General features: G+C 43.3%; 1 protein-coding gene and 1 pseudogene across 1 annotated transcript; both read right to left on the bottom strand.

Moving 5' to 3' along the window:
- Positions 1-1,915: 1,915 nt before the first annotated feature.
- LOC114081530 (myotubularin-related protein 10 pseudogene) lies at positions 1,916-4,179 on the bottom strand (annotated as a pseudogene).
- A 12,609-nt stretch (positions 4,180-16,788) lies between these two features.
- On the bottom strand, positions 16,789-19,286 carry LOC139705223 (E3 ubiquitin-protein ligase RNF38). Its single transcript, XM_071610149.1, has one exon. The coding sequence runs from the start codon at positions 19,000-19,002 to the stop codon at positions 17,704-17,706; it is 1,299 nt and encodes a 432-aa protein (XP_071466250.1). The 5' UTR covers positions 19,003-19,286; the 3' UTR covers positions 16,789-17,703.
- Between the last annotated feature and the right edge of the window lie 2,385 nt (positions 19,287-21,671).

Raw genomic sequence — 21,671 nt, 5'->3', positions numbered from 1 at the left:
GGAAAGAAAATTGTACAGAAATAGATGATCAATCCAAAAAAAATAAATTTAGAACAATTTGTAATGGTAAAAAATCAGCTTAGTGGCAAAGGGGAAATTATTAAAATTTCAATGGTAGAAAATGCTGTGGTGTTTTAAGGGGGTTAGGACTGGTTTCTATTCAAAGGCTATAAAGAGTTTAATGACAATAATACTATTTGTATATTTTGAAAATAGCCCTTGTTTTCTAGGCAACAAATTAGCTTTAAAAATGTAGGGTTACTCTGCAAAATGATGAATTTCCTAAGTCATTTTTAAAAACTTCTGTCCTATTAAATTCAGAAACATTATCAAACAATATTTAATAGGCAAACAATTAAATTAGAAATAGCTCTTTAGTTTACATACAGGTAAAAATATCCTGAAAAAGAAAAAAAAATGTTTTAGGAAAGGAAATAAGCTAACTAGATACTTTACTATAAAAATTTTCAAAATCTTATGATGGCAGTTTAAGGATTCTAACAGTGAGATTTTAATATGTGTATCCTTTAAATAGTGGGAGTGTGGTGATTATGTGTGGGGGGAATGGCGCCAAATGTCACTACCAGTGCCACCACTATAAGGAGCTTAAAGCTTGGATCTTGCAAAGCTGGCTAGATTCTTGTCATAGTTTGAAAATGAGTGAGTTTCAGATCAGGAAAACACCTTTTCAAACTTATTGGTCTTCTCTTAATATTGCTGTCAGAAGTCAGGAAGGGCTGTGAGGGAGTGCTTCTTTATTTGTTAGAACAGCAGTATTTTGAGAGAAGTACACTTTTCTTTCTCCTAAGCATTAAGAACTTTAGGAGAAGAACTCCTGTGCAGGTGCCCTGACTTGCGACCTCACTAGTTATTTCCATGGAGTGTCTGCCAGCCATACTTCACCAGGCCCGGAATGCTGACAGGGAAGCCAGGATGCCTCCAACAGGCCCTGTGGTCTATGCAGACAGCGCTCTCCCGTCTAGGCACCAGCCTGCCAGAGATAGGGCTGGGGGCCTGTGGAACTTCTCAGGATCAGCACCCCACAGCTGCTGTGTCCTCAGTGATGTTCAAAAGGACAGAAATATGGCTTTGAGAACTCCTGGCTACTGTTATGGAGCTTAGTATGAAAAACCTATGTTCAGTATGCAGTGGTATTTTAACCCCCTAATTTTAAAAAGTGAATGAGATTTTTCTCTGTTATTCATATCTTAAGTCAAAGGCACCTCTCAGTTTTATTATATACAGTGATACTTTAAGGTTACAGTGCACATCATTTTAAAGTTAGTCTTGTGGAGTTAAAAGCAAACTCATGATTTTGAAACACAGTCATCTAAGGACCAAACAAGGTGATCTAAAATAACAAATTTAGCCTCAAAACAATGAATGAATTGAGCTCATGTAAGCTCAATTAGAAAAACAGAATGTGACCCCCCCCCCAAAAAAAAAATACAGGAATACCTACTGAAGTTTGTTGTGGGTTTTACTGGATGTTCCTGGAAATATACTAAATACTAATTTCTTAACTTTCCTGATCTCTACTTCTTTAAGTTGCTAATCTGATCAGTTTCAGGTCAGCTTTAGTAGATAGGAAAAATAGATGCAGACAAAATAAATATAGTAAAGAAAACCTGATTAGTTTGATCATAGTTATAAGAACGGAGAAGCTTTGTCTGCACATCACCTAAAATGAGCCAGAACTATAATGATAGAAAGAGAACATAAAAAATAAAATTATATTTCTCTTACGATAACTGTGAAGGGAGAATGGTTCAACATATTTTTAAATATTAGAGCAAATTTCATCTATTATTCTTACATATAAAGTTATCAGAGTTTTTAAATGCCTAAGTTAACAATTTTGATTCAGAGGGAAAATTTTAGAGCTTGCCTCAAAATGTTCAGAAAATACTACATTTTAGTCTTCATTTGCAAGTGTCTTGGTAGAGAACCCCATTTTGGCCCGACTTTACAGTTTGCTTACTGGTGTTTCTAAAATACCTCATCTGCACAGATTTCCTGCAGGAAACATGGGAAGGAAGAGGAGAGAAACTCTGATGTCCCTTAGTTGTCATGAGGGCCACTAGCTCTGAAGTAGGTCCAGCTCTGCATAGAAGGCTTCTCAGGGGCTGCACTGCTGTATTCTACTGAGCACATCCACTTCATGAGCCAGAAGGGAGAGCTTGTGAAAGGCAGTGATGGACCCCCCAAGATTGTTCTGAGCCTCAGGGATCCAGCAAAAGTAGCACAGTTTCCACAGGTTTTTGTGGGTTCCAGAGATGTGGCAGAATAACCCTGTGCAGGTCAGCTGGTTTGGAAAACTACTCTCTAAAATATTGCTCCATATCACTGTTCTGGCTGTCGGTGTGCTTAAGTGGCTTTAGTTAATGAGTTAATTCTCCTGGGCACTAATTCTTGGTCACTGATGATTCCATTCTTTATGGAAGATGGCATTCCTCTTAGTGTGGAGCTGTAGCTTTTCTTCATTTGTTTAAAGGACTTGATAGAGCCATTCTGTATGCAAGGCGTGCTCTTTCCATTGTAGAAGGGGTTGTGGGAAAGTGTGCGGTCCTTTGCTGTGAACTGAGGAGACCAAACTGAAGGGAATTTTAAGCCCTTTTCATCACCCAATTGGATATTTTTGCTTATAACAATTTCTGTGCTTTGTTTCACCTGTTGATGAGGAAAGTGGAACAGGAAGGTGCTGAACAGTGAGAACTGGATTCTGTCACAAAGCACTGCTAAGTAAGTCTCAGAAAACTCAAAGGCTGCTGGGTACTGTTCTAACAGTTGCCACATGGCATTCAAGAACAGCAAAAATAAGGGAGACTCTTTTTCTGATCTCCTCAAATGGTTGCATCTGTTTAGGAACTGAAATCCTGCCATGGGCCACTCCTTCTGTAGCAGACTCTGAAATCCAGTAATTATCCTAAAATATGGATTCAGCATCACTTGAACATGAGAAGCTATAAGACAACTTAAGTCTCTTCCCTCCTCCTCTTGTAGTATTATAGAGAGATGTTTGCTTTCTAGCATGTACACAAGTTCTGCTAAATATTTAAGAAAAGCCCTGACATATTCTAACCACAGAGTATTTTCTAGTGAAGATAGCCATTTCTCTACATTTCTTCAAAAGGTTCATGAATGCATAGTTGCTTAAGTTTTACAAATGTCGCCTGTATTTCTTGAACATTAGGCAAGATCTTATCCAAACCTGAGTTGTAAACATAACTTCTCTGTGGATGAGTTTTAGTTATTGCATAACAAATCCTCTGGTCAGTTTTCTCTGCTGCAACACATCTTTAATGAGGGCTATTCACACAAGAGCACTGCCATTGAGTGGCTTTAATAACAGAGTGACATGCTTCTTCCAACAAAAGAATGCGAAAAGATTTTCAGATGTTGGTCTGCTAAAGAACTTGGCGCTACAAAGTACTCTGGAAGGCAAGTCGATCTCCTGTAACCCTCATTCACAGAACAGACTCTCCACCTGAGAGCACCAGTCCTCTTGATTTCTCTGTCCCAATGTGAGTAAGTTTCAAGTAGTGGGGTTCTCTGGCTGCTGCCACCACTAGCTCCACTACCTCCTCCTCCTCCACCTATTGAGGGTATTCCATTAATTTGTTAGCTGAATTGTGGTATTTTTCGCCCAACTTATTCAAATGCAAAGAGTAGCTGGAGGTCTGTTGGCTGGGAAGAATCATGAGCTATTGCAAGGCATACATTTTGGGCACTTTCAGGACCTAATTCATCAAAGCAAAAATCTAACAATTCTGAAATCTTTACAATAAACCCTGTTTTGATTTCTTGTTGGGACCTGGGACTTTCTGCTACCTCTTATGGTCATTTATTGTGATATTTTGTTCAATACATGTTAAAGGGTCATCATGTTCTCCAAGAAGAAGTTTTCTATAATGCAATTTCTATAATGCTATTGGGTCATCCATAATAAAGGAGATTTTGAAGTTACTGCATATCAGCTTTCCCCACAAATCCTACTGACTTGTGTATGTTGCAATGCATTTTCTTATAAAAGCTGACTTTATTTAAAACAATTTCTCCTGGCGAAAGTTCTGGCTCCAGTTTTTTAATCTTTGGTTCTGAATTGATCTTGTATTCAGTCTGTGGCGGCGGCAGGAGGTAGGCCCTGGAGGTGGGTCTGGGTGACTTGAGGGAGAACATGGTGTCCCTACCTTCTTGCCTAGGCTCTGTTGCAGGCCAGCTGCAGCATGGAAGCCTCTGAACTCCTCTGGCCTGGACCTCAGAGCTTCTGGAGTGGCTGCACGGGCCCAGTCTGCTGTCCACCTGGCAGCCAGCTGGCCTCCCAGACAGGTTGGCAGTGACACAGCAGAGCACCCACCAGATTGGGGTGGAGCCTGGCAGAGCCTGGCCCATGAGGGCACTGGGGTCCATCCCCCAGCCATCCCTATGGCAGCAGTAGGGAGCAGGAAGGTTGCCCATCACTTCAATTCTAGAGGGCTTGGGTAGCGCTCAGGACCCTTGGTGTGCTGGAGGGCTGCTTCCTTATGCAGCTCTAAGTCTTGATCAGTGACATGAAATCCAAGTTTTGGGTGTGGTATGGGTATGAGAAGGTCTCCTCCTCTATGTGTCAGTAGAAGAATCTTGTGATTTCAGGATCTAGAACTTTTGGGTGGGGATGCTACCTTCCTAGAGGTACCTGTCTGTCCTGTGATTGTTTCTGTCACTTTGTCATATGGATTCTTCCAATAGGCCAGCTCTAAAGCTGAAATGGAAATCTGGGATCCCTACTTGCACAATCTCTTTGCAGACTTGAGGATCAGCCTGCAGTGGAGAGTCTGGTCTTCTCCTCTGCAGCAGCTGAAAACCTCCAGTGGAGCAGTGTGAACTTCTGAAGTGCATTCCATTGGGGGCAGGATCACACAGGAGTTCTGGAGTTGACCCTGAGATGTCCTGTAGCCCAGCATCTCTTGGTGTCACCATCTCTTGGTGAAACCAGCTCAGCCCACTCTATCCAAGACAGAAATGAGGAACAAATAAGTAAACCATTGGCAAGATAGAACATTAATCTCCAGAATATAGAAAGAACTAAAAAAACACCCCCCCCAAAAAAACCCAAATAACCCAATCAGATACTTCCCAGAAGAAATATGATCGTTCAACAAATATATGAAAAAGTGTTCAACATCTCTAGCAATTAGAGAAATTCAAATTAAAACTACACTGAGATTTCATCTCACTCTAGTCATGATGGCAATTATCAAGAATGTAAAGAACAGTAAATACTGGCAAGGATGTTGGGAGAAAAGGTATACACTTATACATTGCTGGTGAGGATGCGAATTGGTAGAATCACTCTGGAAAGCAGTACAGAGATTCCTCAGAGAACTTGGAATGGAATCATCAGTAGACCTAGTTATCCCACTCCTTGACATATACCCCAAATACTTAAAATTGTCATACCATAGTGATGCAGCCATATCAATATTTTCAGAACTCAATTCACAATAGCTAAGCTATGGAAGCAACATAGGTGCCCTTCAACAGATGAATGGATAAAGAAAATGGGTTATATTTACACAATGGAATATTACTCAACCATAAAGAATAAAATCATGACATTTGCTGGTAAATGGATGGAACTGGAGACTATCATGCTAAATGAAATAAACCAATTCCAAAAAACCAAAGGTCGATGTTCTTGGATATGCAGATGCTAACAATAAGGGGAAGGGGAATAGAAGTTTATTGGATTAGACAAAGAGGAATGAAGGGAAGGGAGAAGGGATGAGAAAAGTGGAGAAAGGATGAGAAAAGTGGAGAAAGGATGAGAAAAGGAAAAATAGAATGAACCAGACATAATTTTCCTATGTTCATATATGAATACATGACCAGTGTAAATCCATATCATGTACAACCAAAATGTGGGAAGTTATACTCCATGTACCTATAAGGTATCAAAATGCATTCTACTGTTATGTATAACTTAAAAAAATTTTTAAATTCATATGCAAGAGGCTTTACTGGGGCCTATTCTGGAGCATGGAACAGTGGTGTCAGAATGTCCCAATGAGCGTACGAGGAATTGTATTGTCTTTTGATCATAGTGGCAAAAAAAGCTAACTAGACTAGAAATGGTTACCAAGAGATGAGTTCCTTACTGTGACTAATCTGACCATGTGGTTTAATAATGTCTAGATCCTTTTGGAATTTGGGGTAGAATTTTCAAAAGTTGAGAGATGCCATCTGGAAAAGCTTTCACCATGGTAAGCAGAGCTTTGGGTGTGATTTTGGTGGAGACTCAGAAGGCCAGAATGCAAAAGGACTATCAATACTAAAGACAGTGCTCATGAGGTTGCTGAGGAGAAGGAGTACTCTATTGGAAGTGGGACGAGAGGGCATTCATGTTATATTCTAGCAAATTCATTGTCATTTTACATTTTACACATGTCCTGACACTGTGTGGCTGAATTTAGAGGTGAGGTCTTAAATATTCTAGTGGAAAAAATTTCAATGCAGCATGAATATTTCAATTTCATCCAGTGGTATGGATATTGCTAGCAGCATTTATCCAGATTTCTGTGAAAATGAATAGCAGGTAGCAGAGGGTAAACTCGAGTTTGGCCAGAGAAGTTGCAGTAAAGCTGGCTCCACAAGTAGCAAACTATGCCACTAGTAGCAAACCCCTGGAGATAAATCTTGCCATTTGCTCTTTTCTTACTCTCTGCTTTGTAGCTGCCATGAGGTGAGCAGCTGCCTTTCAAAATGTCCTTGTGCCCTAATGTTCTGCTCCACCTCTGGCCCAGGGCAATGGAGCTGGCTGCCCATGGACAGACACCTCTGAGACATGAAACGTTCTGCATCATCTTAGCCCCAGAGCAATGCAGTCAGCCAAACATGGACTGAGATCTCTGGAAAATGCAACGCTAGGCAACAGGAAGAACACTGCACACCTTCAATGTGGTGTAGAGAGAAGGATGTGTATATGCTTTGGTCAGGATGAAAGGGAACTCTTCCCAAAGAAAATATACATATTTTACCTGAAGCAACATCACAGTCAGGCACCATTACTAGCTCAAGGATTCTGTGGGACAGTTCCAGGGACCACTGTAATGGTTTTCTAACTTGATAGTATGGTGGGAACTATGGAGGAAAAATTGACTAGAGCTATCTGGGGGCAACTGATGGTGGTTAGACTCTGGATGGCTACAGTCATGTCCAGTAGAACCATGGAGATTTTTTTGGAGCCAAGTGGAATGACTGTCTAAGTAACCCAAAGGAAAGCAGCCTCAGAATGACCCTCTGGAGGGTGAGAATAACTGTGTGGTGGGTAGGAGAAGAAGCAGCACAGTCTGGAGGAGCCTGAGCTCAGACCAAGTGGGGGTGGGGGTCTCTTCACCCTGGAGCCTTCCTTTGACCAACCGTCTTGGCTCAAGTCCTTTCTGCGTCACAGGTTCCAGCCACACGTCACAAGGGCTAAACTCCAGTTCAGCCTTTGGTCGAAGGAGGAGCTGGCTTCTCAGCCCAGCTGCTCTGTGCTGACTAGCGTTGGACTAGTGTGGGACTTCTGCCTAGTGACGAGCCCCAGGTGCCCTCCATGGGCAGTCTTTTGACCAAGTGCGGTCTCAGGCTGCGCCGCAGGGCCCTCTTGGGCCATCACACTCCCCTCCGCCTCGCCCGGGAGGCTCCCTCTCCTCACAGGGACCACCCCGCTGCACCTGCCTCTCCCGTCAGCCCTGCCAGCAGGCGTCTCCCCCAGGATCCCCGACCTCGGGGGCCTCCTGCTGCTGGCAGGGACAGAGGCCCGCTCCTCTCTCGGGGGATCCTGCTGCCCGTGTCTTGGGGGTCCCGGAAGAACTCGCGCATGTTGGGACCCTTGACAGCAGTAAGGGTTACCCCTCCTGGCCGCAGGCCACGCCTCCTGCCTTCAGTTCCTCAGCTCATCCACCAAGCTGAGGGGCCCGTGACACCTGCTCGCTGCCCTGTTGGTGCGTCTAAGGAAGCTGAGCTCAGGGCCCAGGAACAGCAAGAAAAAGGCAAGATCCACCTAGAGGAGGAAGAGCAGGAGAAGGAGGAGGAGGGGGAGGAGGAGAAGGAGGAGGCGGAGAAGGAAGAGGAGGAGAAGGAGGAGGAGGAGAAGGAGGAGAAGCTGAAGGAGAAGAAAGAAGAGAAGCTGGAAGAGGAGAAGGAGGAGGAAGAAGAGGAGAAGGAGGAGGAGAAGGAGGAGGAGGAGGAGGAGAAGGAGGAGGAGGAGGAGGAGGAGGAGGAGGAGGAGGAGGAGGAGGAGGAGGAGGAGGAGGAGGAGGAGATGATTCCGGGAGACCTCAGTGCCCTGGAGCCCAGTTCTTGGCCCCCAGAGGGAAACATCCTTCCAAAGAGGGCCCAGGTGTCTCTCAAGAAATTGCCATATGGGAGCCCCGCCACCTGCAGCTCCCACGGCCCTGCTCAGGGAGCGCTCCTCCTGCTTCAAGCCCAGGGCCACTCAATGCTCCACAAGTGGGCCCAGGAGCATGTAGGTGAACTGGATCTGCCTCTCTCTCCAGCCTCCCAAGATGCCATCCAGGGAGAGCAGGGCCTAAAGCCGACCTGTGTTCTATCCCAGAGTTGGCCCTCACTAACTGCTGCTTCCAGGAGGCCAAATAAAAGAAAACAGCTCATGCCAGTGGCCCTGCCATCACTGATTTCCTGGCATCAGGATGGGCTGCCCCCACCTGCAAAGCGGCCACTTTTATGTACAAAAGGCACCCTGAGGAGGGTTCAGAGTGCCAGAAGTAACAACGTGGAGCCTGAGGCAGTGGTTGCCCAGGGCGGAAGAGAGGCTCTGGAGGACTGCACCACCACTGTCCATTCATCCTCCCCACCTGCAGGCCCTACCTGGAATGCAGGCCCCCTCCCCCCACCCACTGACCCCTCCCCCATAGCAACCATCCTTGCCAGCAGGCAGGTGGAATTCCAGCCTGCTGGGCCCCTGAACCTATCCATCCCTCCACCTTCCCCCTCATCTAATATTCCTCTGCCTCTTCCCAGGAAACCTCCTTCTCCATTCAGCCCCAGTCCCCATGTCGGAGTTACCCCTAATGTGTTTCACCCAACAACACAACTGTCAAGACCTGTGATACCTCCCAGTTCCCACCTCCCCACACCTCATACCCAGGTCCCTTTCCCCTCCAATCCTACCTCTTCCAGAACAGAATCCCCAACCCCCATGTGTATTGATCCTCCTCCTCCTCCACCACCTCCTCCCCTTCCTTCTTCTTTTCCTCCTCCTCTTCCTTCACTTTTTCCTCCTCCTCCCCCTCCTCCTCCCCTTCCTTCTTTTCCTCCTCCTCCCCCTCCTCCTCTTCCTCCTCCTTTTCCTCCTCCCCCTTCTCCATTTCCTCTTCCTCCTCCTCCTATTCCTCCTCCTCCAACTCCTTTTCCTGCTCCTCCTCCTCTTCCTCCTCCTAATGTTCCCTCTCCTTTGGCTGCTCCTCCTGCTGCTCCTCTTCCTCCTCCTCCTCATTCTTTCCCACGACCCACTCCTGTCCCTTCCACCCGCAACCCCAATACCCAGGGCCAGCACTCTGTCCCTCCAACCCTCATAGCCATGTCATCGGCTCACCATTCCAAGCTGTGCTGCCTGAGGACACGGCCATGGACACTACCCCCCCCTTCCATGGCGGTCATTTTCCCATCTTCTGCGTCCAGTGACAGCTCTGGCCCACACCGCAGTGTCCATGGCCATAGGCAGCACAGGCAGCCAGCAAAGGGACCAGTCTTCCCCGGCCCCCCAACCCTTCAGTTCTCCCAACCCAACCCCAATCTGTCCCATCCCATTGTCCCACCACCCACCCCTCAGCCTGCATTTGGGAACCCTGCTGGACAGCAAAGAGCCTCTCTTCCCAATGCCCCCATGGTTACCATGCTGCCAGTGAAGGTCCACTCACCATCCTCCACCCTGGCACAGAGGGCCTCTGCACCACCAACCTCCCAGGCTGCCAGTGAAGAGCCCATGGATACGACCCCTCCTTCGAAGGCTGTCGTGTTCTAGTCACCTCCTGCCTGCCAAGTTCTTAGACTGACTCAATTTGGTAAGCATGGCAGACACGTCGACAGCTATTTCTATATTGTAGGCCTGGTGCCACATATTTGGGGTTGATTTCTGCTTGCTATTTCTTCCCAATGTTACTTTTGAGGTAAAATGTGCTTTGAAAATGTTGGCTTTTGACATAATAGCTCAAGACTTAATCACCAATGAAGCAGCATATGTGTGTATATGCACACACACACACACACACACACCAGAAATGCCACAGTCTTTGTCTCTAAATTTCAGAAGTAGGCAAACTTGAAAATTTTCTAAAACTATAAAGGAGACTAAAGAGATGTGATAAGTGTATGAACTGTGGGAGCCTGGACTTAAATCAAGCTTGGAGGATGACAACAGGACAACTAACAAATTGGGCTATAGACTGCAGGAAGTATTGTGTCAATGTTAGTTTCCTGAATGTAGGAATTTTTCAGGGTTATGGGAGAGAATGTACTGTCCTGGACAATTCACAGCAGAGTAAAGGCATTAAGTGTCCAGGGGTGTGAGACACAAATATTCTTCTCAAACTGTTCAGAAAGGTTGAATTAGGGAAAGAGGCAAGATAAAGTATATGTGGCAAAATGTGAAAAGTCTGACTCCTCCTAGAAATTCCAAATAACTCTCATGGAGAGTCAGGAAATAAAGTTCGTCCAGGCAGTTTCAGTGGTCTTCTCTCCCCCACTAGTAAGAAAATTTTGGCACTCATTTGCAAACACACTTCAATATTTCACATGTATAGATGAATATTTCAACTATTATAATATAGACCTGTCTCCCTCATTAATGATATGTTAAAATATTTAAATGCTGTTTGCTTAACAAGATTAGTTCAACAAGATTGGTTAGATCAATTAGGGAAAATTCCTATATGGAATTCTCTTAACAGTATTTCCAAGTTTGAAAATCCTGCAGAGTAAAAAATATCTAAAATTACTATAAAGAGTAAATAACAGTGGATTGGAACTGATGTAAGAATGAATGCACATTGTGTTTACATAGAAAGCAGAATTGGGCTTTACAGGAGGAAATGTGACCAGGCCAGAAACAGGGCAGCAATGAAGTTATGTAAGTTGTCAAGAGTTTGATAGCACCATGACTTTGACCATGAAACTGTTTCATGATGTGTGTCCTCATGAGAACCCTGAGGTGCCCGTTTCCATGACTCTGTACACTATGCTTTGCTTTGCTTCACATTCTCTATATTGAAGAAGCTGGAGTAGAGCAGCTTTCTATTTCTCAAAAACATTAAATTTAATCTCAATTGGAGGAAGACCTTTCTAACATGAGTAGTCACATTGGGTCTGGCCTTGTGATCCTGAGGTGGGGTGTTTGTCATCAAATATAGCAGTTGTCCTTGGGGAGGATCAGTATTCAGGGTCAGTACCAAGCAGCAGAGAACTCAGCCCATCACAGGTTGAAAGCAGAGCACTGCAGCACCAAGGGAATGAGGTTCTTGACTCAGCTAACCATTGGTGAATTAGGCTAAGGCTTGTTGAATATTTGTTGATACTTGCCCTCAAGTAGCTTTGAACTATGAATAAATATACCTGAGCATCTAGCTCTGACAGAGGGCAAGATGGAAGCACCCAATAGAGAATACTATGAACCAATGTTCTTTTCCCTGGAAGTGTCTTTCTTACTCTGATTTTTCTTCTCCTTCTCATTTGCAGGCCCCACCTCCTTTGCCACACGAATGAACTCACCACCTGGACTGGCCCATCAGGGAACTCAAACTTCCCCAAAGTAACAAAGGTTTCAAGGTGGAGAAGTGTTCTATAAGGAGACCACCCAAGTCCTGCAGTGGCTGACTGCTGTGAAAGAGAATCTCTCTCCATCTGAGATCAAGAACTAAATAAGCCAGATATATGTGCTGCCATGTGTGGTTTCTGTGAATGGGAACATGAGGACACAACATGGCTGCATTTTACTCTCGTGGTGGTGCTAGTTGTAGAGAATCAGATGTGACTGTGTTACTATTACTGTCCTCGATGGAGTCTGCCTGCAAACGGGATATTCTGTCAAGGTATAGATAGGTAACAGCGGACATGCTTGAAAACGAGGTGTCTGCTGTCCTTGGGAGGACTTGCCTGCAAACGGGGTGTTCTGCCAAGTGGGCTAGGAGGGCGCTGAGAAAAATTTTATTATCTGTTCTTAACAAAGAGCAGAGCTCAGCATACTCTGGGCCGAGAGTAGATTAGCCATGAGAAACAGGTCACTTTGGATTAGAAAGTAAAACTTCTGTATACTATGTTTAATTAGCTGAAAGACCTGATTTATAGATGTTGGAAGGCTGCCTTCTTTGTTTACAATACTATAAAAAGATTGCTTGTACACAATAAAGGACTTTTTTTCTGCTACTGCTTTGCTTGCTCTGCTTCTTCTTTCTTTTCTCATGCTGACCTGCAAGTGAATTACTGCAACACTAGTCACGTTCTAGACTGCTTTTAGTAAGGCCAGGCAATCTCTCCACCTCAGCTGCTTCCTTCTTGTTCAGTAAACAAAGACCATCCTGCTCAGGGAATGGAGGGTGGGTTTGGAGTTTTCACTCTGATCCAACCCTTGTTACAGCCTCCATTACCACGGCCAAGAAGGTGACTGAACATTCAAGAGCCAGACTGGATTTCCACACAACCTTGTTCTGACTTTTGTGCTATCAAGCACTGATGCACGAGTTAGTTCCATGTCACAAAGTTGGATGACATCTACCATTAAGCATTAATTTTGAAAGACAAAATGTGTCAGTTGGACAAGGCTTTCTTACAATGCCATTGGCAGGCCAGATGTTCTCTTACTTGATGGAATACACTGCTTAGAATCTCTATCCTAATTCCTGAAATTTAGTACTCTCATAGGAAAATATTTCTCCTTTACTTATTTTTTTAAGCACATAAAATATTTCAATTGTTAAGTAGTCATAGGAATTCTTCTGGTTTCTCCCTGTAATTATTTTAAATTTCTACAACAGTTGCTTCTGTAAACTTAGTGACAGTGCCATCATTGTTTTCAAATGAGATCACCCTTTGGATGAATGGGCTTCACCTTCAAGTTGCAGATGCACAAAGTAGACTGAGGACAATGATGAAAACTGCAGGTACTGAACCCAGTCGTCCTCAGAGGTCAACTGACAGTCACTGCTCAGTTGTGAATTAGAGCTGCTGTGCACTGCAGATCCATGCTACCCATCCTGCCAACTCTGCCATGGAGGAGTCAAGGTTTCTAGCACCTACGATGCTGGGCAAACTCTGTACAAGACAGCCAGAGTTGGGTGCTATTGTATGTTACAGGCAGAGCAGCACGGATCATCAGGCTGAGCAGCACAATTCATGATCCTCAGGATTTATGCACAGAGTTGGTCCACCATCGTTTTATCTTTTTTTTTTTTTTTTTTTTTTTTTTTTTAATGTGTGTGTCATATGTGAAGAACTAACAGATGCAACAATCACGGGATATTTGGACAGTGACAAGAGTTGAAGGTGCTCATGGAATGGTTTTATTTTGCTTTACCACTACTTCTCATCTGAACCACTCCCAATTCATCTGCACTTTCATATTTTTCACTTTCGGACAGCTTCTCAATGTGTTAGGGATGATGTACAGATAAAGTTGTACCCTACCTGCTTTTTATTGGCATGAACCTTGGTTATAGGTTTACGACTCTATTTAGCACAACTGTTTTGTATCAAAGTTCCTCAGGCACATTCCCACTGTGCAAAAAGCAAAACTAAACCAACAGTTGTGAAATGAAACATTTTATCCCAAAACTTTCCATTAGTCTGTCCTCCTATAGTTTCACTCAAGGGACCATTCTGATTGCTCTCAGCATGGTTTCAATGGAGTCTTTGCATCACAGGACAAATCATATTTGAATGGGACACTATAAGGTGTTACAGTGTTTGATATGTGGTATCCCCCAGAAGCTCCTGTGTGAGACAATGCAAGAAAGTTTTGAGGTGAAATGATAGGGTTAGAGGAGCCCTAAATGAAGTTGTTCCTTAATGCATTAATATGATTAAAAGGGAGATAAGTGTAAGCAGGAAGTAGTAGTTTCATGTGAACATGCCTTGGAGGTTTACATTTTGTGCCTGGTGAGTTGCTCGCTCCTTCTCTGTTTCAAAGCGGTCATGCCTCAGCTGCTTTCTTCCACCACACTCCTCTGACATGATGTTTTGCCTCATCGTGGGCCCAGAATTATGAACTCAGCTGACTATGGACTACCTCTGAAGCCATGGGAAATAAACTTTCCTCCTCTAATTATTCTTTTTTTTTTTTAAGTGTACATCATACATTTATTACCAACAACCCTCTCAACTCCAAAATTGGGCACAGGGATTAAAAATAAAAATTCATTGCACTACTTAGTAAAGCATTACTAGTAACTTTCATAAAAAATGTACAAACTTTGTTAAAAATTTATCAAGCCTTCAAATGATTTGGTTACAGATATTTATAATACGTACATTTAAAACTATAGGTTAACTGATACAATGGAATATGATTTGAGGAAATGACTCAGCAAATGATTCCAACAGACACCCCTGTAGCTTTCATAATCTGAAACAATAGCAAAATGAGGTAACCAACAGGGGGAAAATAGCTTTCTAATGAAGGCCTAAAGATATCTGTGAAAAATATTCTCACAAGTGAGTTGGTAGATCTCATTCAAAATTATTACAAGAGGCCCAAACTTAAGAATCTTAAATCACATTTCAGAGAGTATATAAAATCTAAATATACTTTCACATTTTCCAGATTTTGGTTAAAAAAATTTTTTTTTCCCCAGGACAAAAAATCCTTAATATGAGATCTTAATCCATGGAGGCCTTGAGTTGTTTTTTTGGGGGGATGGGGATTAAAAACAATACCAAACATGACAATTCATACCAAAAAAACAAATAAACCAAAACCCACAAAAAACCCCACAGCTGAGTTAAGATGGTAAAGCCAATGTTGTTTTAGGAGGAAAGAGGATAAAGGCAACAAACCAACATCTGCCTGCAATCTGGACATCACCAGTGGTAACAGCTGGGCAAGAAATCAACTGTTCTTTCTCATATGCTAGACACTCACTGTGTCTAGTTGCTCACTGTGGCTAGTCTGAGCTGGTTAGAACACACACACACGTGTGCTCCTAATATGCACTAACCACTTGGTAAGCAAGTCTGGACACTTCTCTAAGAGCTCCATGCAAAGACAAGGCATTCCCCAAGAGATCAGCCACAACAGTGCAACAATTAAACTCAGACCCTGCTGCCTCCTAAATTGCCAACTGCCTCTCAAAAATTTACTAGAAAAGGGACATTACAACAGGAATTCATAGTCAGAGGAAGGGGAGAAAAAGCTACTTCTCCTGAAGTCATTAGTACAATGTGCCTTGTTAATTAAATATCTCTATATAAATTAGAAAAAGTGCTTTAACTTGCATGCTTCAGTAAAATGAATACTGAGTGTAGTAGTGTTATGTTAGATCTGTACAGATATAAATTTTTGTAGCTATATAAAAGAAGTCTATAAGATGGGTTTTTGCCATTTTAAACATGATTTTTTTTAATTAAAAAAATAAAGATAAAACTATACGTGATTTGTATGTAGCTGATTATTATATGCCAATAATTTTGGTCTTAAACATACTTTTTACTCTTCAGGAACAGGAGGGGAATTATCCTAATGATTTAACAGTAACATGTGCATTTTACCACTGTTTAGGTATATTTCTGATGCACTGACAAATCTAGGGGCAAAGTATGCAAAATCCTATTTGGATGATTAGATAGAGGCAACAGTGTCTGGAAGAGGACAAAATTGTGCTTCTGTGTGAATTGACTTTACAGAACTCTAGGCTGTGATGAGCTTATAGATTTCAAGGGAGGGCAAGCAGCATGGCAGTAACAAGTAGTTAACACTGTCTGAGTACAAAACTGACTCAGAGCCAACTGAGAGCTGAGTGAGGCTGGCAACAAGTTCTCACAGTCCCAACTAGAATAATGTAGCATGTGCTACTGCAAACAAAGCAATGACATCAACTGCAAGAGGAGGCAGACAATGCTGAATACAATAAAAGAATGAGAAAGGAATCTAAATGTTGCTGGAAAAATGACTTTAAACAATCTGAATTTCGCTCAATGAACCTATTAAAAAAATACAGCTATGTATTATTTCAGATCAACTCAATGAGGGTCAATTCCTGTTTGACAGCATTATTTTATACAAAAATCAAATCTTCATTTATACTGCAAGTATTCTGGACATCTGTTGTATTAAGCTTTCTCTTAATCAAACAAAAATTAAAAGAGCGGCAAGACATCAAAGCAAATCAGGTCTAAGGAACACAAGCTGTCAAAGCACTTGATCCATCCTGAAACAAGGGCTTCAAAAAGAAGCACATTTACTGAGGGAAGAACTGAGACAACTTTCAGAAGTGGAGCTTGGCAAGTGAATTAATATGAACAGAAAAAGTTTTCTTGAAATAATTTAGTTGCCTATGGGAGCCTGAACAAAGAACACATCGGAAATCAAGCTGAATTAACAGATTTTGTTCTGGTGGAAGTCAAAGAGGCAAGACTTCATGGGACCAGTGGTATTCTTAAAAATATATTACTCATATATCTTCAGAAAGGACTATAAATCTAAACACACACACACACACACACACCTATACAAAGAAAAAATTAAAAAAATCATCACAGGTACTTTCTGTAAGAAGCTTACTGAAAATGTAAAAGAAAAAAGTTATCAACATTCAAATCATTGATTGAAATGCTAATATTGCTAACAGATGATGTATGATATTGCACCTTCTTTTTGGAAACAGCAAGTTGGAGATTTAAAAATTTCTTTTCCACAACAGAATCAAAACTCAGGTTCATGGAGTGAGAATTTGTTACACTTTTTTTCTTAAGTGACCCACTTAGGACCACCAATGAAGAGAAGGTGACAGCTGCCTGAAGCAAAGGAAGAAGGCTTTTCTCATTCCATTCATTAGGAGGAAGGGATGGAGTATTCAATGCTTATAATTGATGCACCCTTAGCAACCAGTGTGCAACAGCAAACACAAGGGGAAAAACCAGTGTACAGTACTAGTGCTGTTTAAATAACACACCAGATTATACATTGCAGCATAATTAAAACTACACACACATTCTTGGTACATGCTGGTATATAGGATCTCATACACACGTTAGCTACCATGCCCTCTCACAAGTAGTTGCACACTCTCTCACACACACAGATACATTTATCAACAGTCATACGCTGCATTCATTTCCACTCACAGTTTCTGAAGGCTCTATATAAGGTAGATTGCTATATCATCTGGAGCTACCACTTTTTATAAAAGCACATGCTAAAAGATCACGTCCACTGTAATCTTGCAGCAACACTCGGAACGATCACACAAAAAACCAGGGAATGTTAGTGCACACACAAAATTAAGCTAAAGAAAAATTCTTTGGAGTTCCAATCACACGGTTAGTATAACAATCCCATAATTGTGAAGACTAATTGTAAGCTTTTATAGTTGATTAAGTCACACAGTGCAAAGAAAGGTCCATTGACCCTTTTGGTAAAGGGAGGGCTGGAAGCCACACAGATTAAGTTCAATGGATAGTCCGTATATACATGTGATGAGGAACACCCAAACTAAATTTGTGCTCTTAGGTTGGTCATTCTGAATCCCGATGCACTTCTGAAGCATCAGCTCGGCAAATTGGGCAAGTACGATTTGCCTTAAGCCATTTGTCAACACACTTGGCATGGAACTCGTGGTTACAGGGTAAGACTCTAAGTAGCTGCCTTGACTCAAAATCACACATGCATACTACACACAAAGTCTGTTCTGACTGGTGATTGTTAGGATTAAACCGATAAGAAGGAAGTTGTTCAATATCTGCTTTAGTCAGTCCTCGAGGTTTAGCCTCTCCCAGTCGTTCTGCCAGGTTTAAGAGGGCCTCATAATTTTCTACTTCTCCATCTTCCACATCCAATTCAAAGCTGAAAGTTGGGCCCACTGCAGGTGGCACTGGAAGCATTGATAACACATATGGCAGTAAGCTGGGATGATAAGGGGGAGGCGGTATTGGCTGCTGAGATCGATATCTACTACGTCCTGTGAGCCTCCGAGGCATAAATGGAGGATAAGGTACTCCAAAGGACACCTCCTGATGCAAAGGATCATGTGTCAAGAACTGCAAAGGAGCTGATGGAGGTAATGTTGGGGGATGGGCTGATGGGGGATAAGTAAAACTTCCTACTTGAAGATGTTCTCCTAAGAGTTCCACTTCATTTTCTATCCTCTGCAGAGGCGAACGTGATTGCTGTGTTTGGAAAGGGACAAACTGGCCTGGTGGTGGCAAATGAGGAGGATGATGGGGAGAAAGGTGAGGAGGATGTATAAGAAATGGATCACTAGAAATGAGAGGTGGGAATGCAGCATATGGTACTGGCAAGTGCTGAACTGAACATGCCTGAAGCATTGGAGGAGGCACACTACAGACAGGGAGGTGTTGTCCACTGAAAACCACAGAGCATCCTGGGACCTGTTGTGTATTGCAAGCAGGAATGTGCTGGCCTGTGCAGAGTGGAATCCCATGTGGTGCCACTGTTGTTACTGTATAGGAAACAGGGACTGTTCCTTGATGGAGCTGATCATGTATGTCAACCATTACTGCATTCTGCTGGGGTGGATGAGCAGCAGGATGTAACAGACGGGGAGATACATTCGGAGGGTGGAAGGCTCGAGGTTCCTCTATTGCTTGCTGCTGTGCATAAGGGAGATGGTGATAGTTTTCATCCTGACTAATGGAATTATGTCGAGACAGACGATCCCTTCTTCCTCTCTGGCGCCTGACAGGAGGACTTCTTCTGTTGCGTGCAGGTGTGTTGCATCGTTCCCCTGAGAAGTGATGTTGGCTTGGTCGAACTGAAGGGGGCTGCCTATTTGATGTCATCTCCCATGGTCGCATTGGTGGTGAGGGAGCTGGTGATGCTGATGTATAATCAAAGACTGAATGAGAGAGGCGCTGTCTCTTAGGACTCGGACTATCTTCACTCTGGAAGAAAGCTTTGAAGTGAGCATCCTCTTGAACGGTAGTGTTCTGATCACTTGGGAGGAGAGGGAACAGGCTCTGAAGTCTCACCCTTTCACAAATCACCTTGTTAGGATGGCCAGGTAGAGGTGCTGAATTGGCCCCGGGAGATATCTGTGAGGGGAGGCTCCGCCCTGCGGGGCTGCTCCCGCGGCTTCTTGCTGGGCAGCCGCCTCCTATTGTGACCACTCGCCCAGCCAGCGGCCAGCTCGCCAGCTCCGCCGTCCCCGGGCCTCCTCACCCCCGGAACCCGGGCTCTGACTGAGGCGCTGTCACGGTGCTTCCTTCCTCCGGGCACCATCACACGGGCCGTGCCAAGAAACGACGGCTGCACACCGAGAGCTGAGAGCCGTCTAATACCTTGGACGCCCCATTCTCTCCGCCCTGCGCCCCAACCGCCCGGGGCTTCGCCACTGCCGCACCGCTGCACGAGGGGGCCCCGCCCCACCGCACCCAGCCTCGGCCCTCGCGGACCCCTCTAATTATTCTTGACATCTCTTTGATCATAGAGACCAAAAAAAAAAAAAAAAAAAAAAAAAAAACTAGAACAGAAAGAGGTGCCAACAGGTGAGTGGCTTGCAGTGACTTGTCAGACTATGTGGTTCAGGAACTTGTGGAGACTTATGGTAATTGGGATAGAATTTTGAATAGCTTAGAGATATAAGCTGGAAAAGCTTTGAACATTGTAAGTGAAGCTTATCATGTGATTCTGGTGCAAGCTCTGAAGACCAAAATGCTTATAGGACTGTTGATAGGAAAGACTGCTCATGGGGTTGCACAGGAGGATTCTGTTGGAAAAGGAACTAGAAGACATGTCACATTTTGGCAAACATATTGTATACATTGTGCACATGTCCTGTCAAATTTATGTGGCTAAATTTAGAGGTAATATACTCATTAATCTGCTGGAGGAAATTTCAAAGAAGTACAGCATTCAAGCAGTGATATGGATGTTGCTAGCAAATTTTATTCATGTTTTTTGTGATACTGTGGAGCAGAAGGAAGAGTGTAAACTTGCATTTTGGTTATAAAAGGTGGAGTAATGCTGGGCCTCAGGAAGTTGTAGTTGTTAACACATTACAGTGATGAAAGAGATTCTAAAGAAATTACACAGACACAGTAGAGAGGTAGCTTAAGGCCATTTCAGGAATTGGCAAGATCATACAGAAATCATGATCACAAGAGAAACTTATGAAGAGAAACTACCAGGAAGTTTTTTCTTTTCTTTTTTTTTTAATTTTTTTATTTGTTTTAATTAGTTATACATGACAATAGAATGCACTTATATACTTTGATGTATAATACATAGATGGGATATAATTTCTCATTTTTCTGAGTATACATATTGTAGAATCACATTGGTCATACACTCACGTACATACATACATACAATAATAATGTCTGTTTCATTATACTATCTTTCTTATCCCCACATCCCCTGCCTTCCCCTCCTTTCACTTCCCTCTACCTAATCTAAGGTAATGCTATTCTCTTTTTTTTTTTTTTTTTTGCATTACAATTCTTAATACACATATATACCTCAATTTTTGTATTTCTGTTTGTATATAAAGTATGTTGACACCCAATTCAAGTCTTCATACATGTACTTTGTATAATGATGTCCATCACATTCCACCATCCTTGCTAATCCTCTGCCCCTTCCCTTTCCCTCCCACCCCTCTTCCCTATCTAGAATTCATCTATTCCTCCCATGCTCCCCCTCCCAACCCCACTATGAGTCAGCCTCCTTATATAAGAGAAAACATTTGGTATTTGTGTTTTTGGGATTGGCTGACTTCACTTAGCATTATCTCAGGAAGTTTTTTTTCTCCATGGCTCAAGCAGCCACTCAAAGGTTGCCTCTTCCATGGTCCTCAGAGGTCTGGCTACTGCCTGAGATGGTGGTAGACATTGGCTTCAACCACATGGTTCTTGTTCTGCAGGAATGTAGGATGCTGGAATTAGGTGGTCATGAAGGCTTCCATCAAGATTGCAAAGGAAGGCCTGGCAGGTCAAAGTGTAATGAGGTGAGAATCCATGTAGGTAGCCCTGAGAGGGTCACATGTGCAGCTATGAAGAAGGCTGAAGCTGCAGTAGTGACCCCTGGGATGAAGAGATGCTGGTAATGTGGATGATATGTCAGGGGATGTTGCTGGCTGAGGATAGAGCCGGCCTATGTGAGAGGACATGGGACAAGGCTGCCCAAGTCCTTTGGAGCCCACTGTCCACAACATGTGCCCAGATGCTCAGCATGGGGATAGAGGACTTGTTGGCCCAGCTGGATTTCAGTCTTGGTTCATAGCCATCTCTTCTTTCTATGTGCCTATTTCTCCCTTTGGAATGGAAATACTTATACTCTGCCATTGAATATTGGATATACATGAGTTGATTTTTACTTCCACAAAGGTTGACAATCAATTTAATTTGAGTCCCAGAAGACACTTTGGACTTGCAGTTTGGGGCAATGCTGGAACTGTTCAGATTTGTGTCTCCAGTGTATCCTGGAGATACACTGAACATAGTTTCCATGGTGAGATGTTCATAGC

This window comes from Marmota flaviventris, chromosome 3 (assembly GCF_047511675.1).
Source record: "Marmota flaviventris isolate mMarFla1 chromosome 3, mMarFla1.hap1, whole genome shotgun sequence".
Classification (NCBI taxonomy): Eukaryota; Metazoa; Chordata; class Mammalia; order Rodentia; family Sciuridae; genus Marmota; species Marmota flaviventris.
This window is presented reverse-complemented; position numbering and strand designations above follow the sequence as displayed.